Source organism: Phoca vitulina, unplaced genomic scaffold (assembly GCF_004348235.1).
Source record: "Phoca vitulina isolate PV1807 unplaced genomic scaffold, GSC_HSeal_1.0 scaffold82, whole genome shotgun sequence".
NCBI lineage: Eukaryota > Metazoa > Chordata > Mammalia > Carnivora > Phocidae > Phoca > Phoca vitulina.
In genome coordinates, this window is record NW_022589785.1 from 3803074 (window position 1) to 3808834 (window position 5761).

At 49.7% G+C, this 5761-nt stretch overlaps 1 protein-coding gene across 1 annotated transcript in view; it reads right to left on the reverse strand.

The window, feature by feature from the left end:
- The window catches only part of NIPSNAP1 (nipsnap homolog 1), a 14367-nt gene extending 8821 nt beyond the window's left edge, over nucleotides 1-5546 (reverse strand). Inside the window, exon 1 of the mRNA XM_032395105.1 lies at nucleotides 5407-5546. Coding sequence (XP_032250996.1) covers nucleotides 5407-5498 — 92 coding nt within the window. The 5' untranslated portion in view covers nucleotides 5499-5546. The remainder of the gene's footprint in view (nucleotides 1-5406) is intronic.
- Nucleotides 5547-5761: the final 215 nt, after the last annotated feature.

Genomic DNA, 5761 nt, shown 5'->3' on the forward strand with positions numbered 1-5761 from the left:
GAAAGAAAGAAAGAAAGAAAGAAAGAAAGAAAGAAAGAAAGAAAGAAGGAAAGAAAAGAAAGAAAGAAAGAAAGAATTCTGTTCAGAGCAGGGGACCTGCCACCAGGTCCTGCCAGACCTAACTATACTTCCCACACAAGGTCCCAGCAGGGGCGGGGCTTATTTTTAGGCTGCCAGAGGCTACAAATCTTCTTGCTTAGCAGCAGGGATACAATTTGTAGTCAGGCCTGAAAAGCCAGTCTCCTGCTGGATGATTTCTAGCCAGGGAGCCTGGCAGTGGGGTCCTTAAATGCCAGCAAGCCCTCTCCCTTTTCAATCCTTTTCTATGACTAAAATAAAAATAATTGTCTTGCAAATCAAAGTATTATTTTTTTTCCAAAATATGGAGCAGCCCACTGGGACTGATGAAATTAAATAAAAGCATCTTAAAGTAGTAAAACATTTGTATGAACACAGAGAAAGATGAGTAAAGATTTATCCCAAACCTAATACTGCTAACCTGGGAGAGGGGAGAGGGAGATGGTTAAGTTTTTATTTATTCACTATAGTTTTTTTGTAAAGCTAAAAAAAAATTGTTTTAAGTGTTTCTGAATTCATAGGCTTTCTGTCATTATGCATGTATTTGTTTCACTAACAAACCAAAAAGACGACTATCATCAGATCATCAGTGTGGTTCTATGAAATTTGGTGACCAGAATAAGGGAGCTTCGCTATAGATACTTCAGCTGAGGACATCCTCTGTGTCAGGGATCCATGATCAGCTTTTCAGAAGAATGATCCTGCTGCATCTATGTAGTGTTGATAACTATTAGTATCCCCATTTTTGAGATAAGAAAATAGTCAGGAGTTTTAAGGAACCTGCCCAAGGTCACATAGTAAATCAGGGGCAGAGCTGAGGCAAGAACCAACCCAGATGGCTCAGTCGTTGGGCGTCTGCCTTCGGCTCGGGTCATGATCCCAGGGTCCTGGAATCGAGCCCCGCATTGGGCTCCCTGCGCATTGGGCTCCCTGCTCGGCGGGAAGCCTGCTTCTCCCTCTCCCACTCCCCCTGCTTGTGTTCCCTCTCTCACTGTGTCTCTCTCTGTCGAATAAATAAATAAAATCTTAAAAAAAAAAAAAAAAAGAACCAACCCAGAGTTCTTTCCTCCGAAGCCAGCCCCCGCCTCAGGTTTGAGCACTGACTTGGGGGAGCATCAGGCACATACTGGGAAGAACCAGGTGTTTCAACAAAGCCACTGGCAGAGAGATTTGACCTTTGGTTTGAATGTAGAGGGGATGCTTCCCTTGGAAGGGGTAGTGGCAGGGAAAACTGGCTCCTACTTACTGTCAGCCAAGACCTTTGTGCTCCAGGACTGGGCTTTGAGTAATTTATTAACATCAGTACTGACCAAGATAAAGAGCCAGGAGGCCAGCCCTTGGAGAGAGAGTGGGGGGCTAGAATGCTCTCCACTCTGGGGGAATGGCAGGGGAATCCAGGAGCTCTGATGGGTTCCCATCTCTTCTCCCCACTCTCTAATCTTTCATGCCTACAGGCCTCAGTTTCCCCGTGTGTCAAACGAGCAAGCTGGAGTATAACCTATCTCTAAAGATCTTTTCTCCAGGTAAAACCCAAGATAAGACCTGTCCAAAATCCCAGGTCAGGGTCTGAACTCCAAGCCAGTGTCCATAGGCTCACATTCTCACGAACTCAAATTTCACTTTCACAGTGAAATCACAACATTCTCCTACCCTTGAACTCCCCAACCCCTCTCACCCTGTCCTCTATTTTTCCGTAGCTCCTTCTCCCACATTATACCTTGTTTTTTTCTTTGATTATGTGCCTTGTTTATTGTCTCCCCACTAGAAGTAGCCCCACAGGGATAGGGATCTTGTCTGCCCCTTGTATCCCAGGGCCTAGAACAGTGCTGGGCACCCAGCACGTGCTCAGTCTGCATCTGGGAAATAAATGGGGCGGGGGGGGGGGGGGGAAAGCTAAGACAGAGCTGCTTAAAGACAATTAAAGCTGGAAGGTAAGAAATTAGAGAAAGGGTGGCTCAGAGTGTGGATGCAGGGCTCAGGACCCCTTACGCTCCCTACTATCAGCAGCAGAATTAGTGCTTAAGAGCACAGACTCTGGATGAATCCAGGTTCTGATCTCAGCTCAGCTTCATCTCTCTGAGACTTATATTCCTTATCTGTAAAATAGGGGCATTAGGATGGGTCTTCTAGAGAAAGGGCCTGACATGGCAGTGCAGCCAATATCACTGTTCCTACCAAACTTCCTAACTGATCTCCCGGCTCCTACTCTTTGCCCACTTTTCCTAATCCGCCCATCCATCTTTGTAAAGCACCATTTTGGTGATGCTATTGCTCTGCTCAAAAGTCTTCTACGGCTCCGCATTGTGTACAAAACGAAGGCTGGATGTCTCCACTTGGAATTCTAGCTCTCATGTACTTTGCCAAGCCAGAGCCAGGATTCACTATCCCAGTGGTTCTGAAACCCACAGCATTAATGTCACCTGAGAAATTCTCAGGCCCCATCCTAGACCTATGGCAGCAGAAATTCTGGGGGTGGGCCTAGCAATCTGGGTTTTAACAAGCCCACCACAGGATTCTGATTCCTGCTCAAGTTTAAGAATCACTGCTCTAGAGCAGTCCCCAATTTCTTTCCTTTTTTTCTTCTTCATGTCATCTCAGGAATGCCAAAGATTCTGGTATCTCAACTATATTAAGAATGCCTCTTGGGCCTAGAAAAACACAATGCAGCTTTGTCCAATCTATGGGAAGGAGCTGCCCCAGATGGACCAGTTTAGCCCCTTCCACAAAAACACCTCTCACATTTCCCCATCAGCCTTCTCATAGTTTTCATCTGTCTTGTCTCCCCAGCCACATGGGAAGTCATTAGCCAATGTCCTCCCATCCCCCCATGGTACACAGCACAGTGCTTTTGGCATGGGAGTTGCTCAACAAATATTTGTCCCGGATGAGAACTTTTCAGTAGATGTCACATTTGCACTCTCGATAGGAGTCAACAGTCTGATGCCCCCTCCCCAACATGAAATTGCTCCAGAATGTTCTCTAGATTTATATGCTAGGAAGCTCAGCTCTATGCACATTCTGAAATACACTTCTGTTTTGAGTTGGCTGACTACAGAAAGGGACCATGTTTCTGCTTACTGTTCCAGAAGTGTATATTGAGAAGACACACCAGGAGAACTAAAAGAACTGGAGTTCTGGAGTGCCTGGCTGGCTCAGTCGATAGAGCATGTGACTCTTGATCTCAGGGTCGTGAGTTCAAGCCCCATGCTGGGCATAGAGCTTACTTAATAATAATAAAAATAAAAGAACTAAAGTTCTGTTAACAGGATTACTGGTGCAACAGTAACAACTGCTATTTATTGAGCAATTACTATGTGCTAAGAACTAATCTTCACAATACGTTTTTGAGAAAAATGAGGCTCAGAGGTTTTTCATGCCTTATTCAAGGATGGTTAATTAATGGCCAAGAGGATTCCAATCCACATCCATCTGACTTCAAAGCCCACACTCTGTCTCTACCCCAGCAGCCCCCAAACCTCAGAGGTCAGAAAGGCTGCTGCCTGCCCCTCTAGTGACTTGAGAGAGATATGGGATGGGCTAAAGGTCAACAGGCAGGGATGTTCCCAGGTACCTAAAGAGAGACCAGGGCATAAGTAACTATGAAGCAGTTCTTGAGTGACTTGATAAGTATTAATCCAAGTGCCCTCACAGCAATCCTACAAAAATGCCCAGCAGGGATTATCATCCCCACTTTACAGAAAAGGAAACCAAGGTTCACAAAGGTTCAGCGCCTCATCCAAGTGAGTTAAGTGACGAGCATCAGGTGGCCTCTATGTCCCATGCACCTCATCCAAGTGAGTTAAGTGAGGAGCATCAGGTGGCCTCTATGTCCCATGCTCCTTTTGTGGTCTCTGGATATTTGCCACACAAATGGCTCTACCACCTACTGATTCTGTTACCGTGGGGGAAGTGAGGTCTCACCCCCAGCCTCAATTTTCTCATCTGGAAAACAAGGGGCTCATAGAAGATGATCTCCCCAAGGCCATTTCAGCCCTGATATTATAAGGGGTTTATGCAGAAATTGTCTGAACGAGGGCAACATCTGTTGCATGTTCACCAGGGGCTAGAAGCCTCACATACCAGATGTGGCCTTTTAACCCTCAACAACTCTAGGAGATACATACTATTTTATCATTCCTATTTTATAAATGAGGAATCTGATACTTTAAGGGGCCAAATGACTTGCCCAAGGCCACACCACTAAGAAAGGCTGAGTTAGATTTACCGGTGCCAGACAAACTCCAGGGTCTTTTCATGATAGGAGGGTTCTCCCCAATTATTGGGCAGTCGGGGTGGGGGCACATGTCTGGCTCCTCTTTCCCAACGGCCCAAGAGCCTCGCTGCACAGTGCTCTGGGATCCCATGGCAAGGTCAAACAGAACTCCGCAGCTTCATGCCTGGGCTGCTGGACAGGAGGGCCCCCTGCTTCCTTTCCACAGGTGGGGAGACAGGTGTCTTACTTCATTAGCAATATGTTCTTGAGCATACTGTCCTGAACCCTGTGGTAAGGGCTGGATTAACAGAAAAATGATGCAACATGCTAGTCGGGGAGACAGGCAAGTGTGTCTAGAGGGTGATGGGGAGATGGGGAAAGTAGAGGGCCCTGGAGACGGAGGAGGGAGGGGCCTCCCAGGCCTGGTCAGGGAAGCAAAGCCCTGCCTCAGTCCAGAGCAGCGCCCCAAAAAAGCCCAGACTGAGTGCCTGGCCAAGCCAGCCTCCGCCTCTCAGGAGGCCACCAGTTGTGGTGCAAACAGCACTGGTTGTCAGGAGAACTGTGTCCAGACCCAATGCCACCTGGAGACACCAAAGGGAGTGACCTTGGGCAACTACCATCCCTTCCCAGGCCTCCTTTGCCCCACTTGCACTGTTCAGGATTGGGGCACAAAGGATCTCTGCAGCCATGGCCTTTGGGGGTCCCGCACTGCTCCCCGTATCTCTTCCTCCCAGAACTTCCCAAGGGAGGAGCTGCCTCTCCTAGAAGCCCCCAGTGATGCTATTTCACAATCATCCCAAAGGCCTAAAGAAGGAGCCACTCCTGCCCTCTGCCCCGTTCCCACTCTCCAGGGCCCAGGACATGCCCCTCTCATTCACCCCATCTTTCATTCTGTGCCCAGAGCCAAGTACCCACTAGGACAAAGACCCTACGCATATCTTACCATCTCTCCCATTCTTTGCCGAGAGCTCCTCCCCAGGCCTAGATCTTGCCCCCGCCTCTAACCCATAGATTCCAAGCCGGAGTCTGCCCATCCCCAGACCCAGACCCTGGCCCCCGCACCCGCACCCCCCGCGCGCGCGCGCCGCTCCCCCCACCCTCGGCCCGGCTCTCACCGCGCAGCAGCCGCAATGTCCGCGGCGCCGGGCCTTGGGCCCCCCAGCAGCCGCCGCGCCGCCGCAGAGATGCTGCACAGCCGCGGAGCCATGTTGGAGCGGCGCAGGTTGGAGAAAGGTCCCGCCCCCGAACCCGGCGGCAGGGCGGGGCCTGAGTAAGCCCCACGCCCCGCCCCACCCGGCTGGCCCGCCTCCTCCCGCAAGCGTTCAGGTGGGCGTTGCCGCCGGGCATCCCCCAACTCCACAAAGGCTGAACTGAACACAGTTTCCTGTCCTCAGAGTCCCTGCAGCTCCGGTACTCACTTGCTCTGTCACCTTGACCAAGGCCTTTGCCCACTGTGGGCCCCAGTGTCCA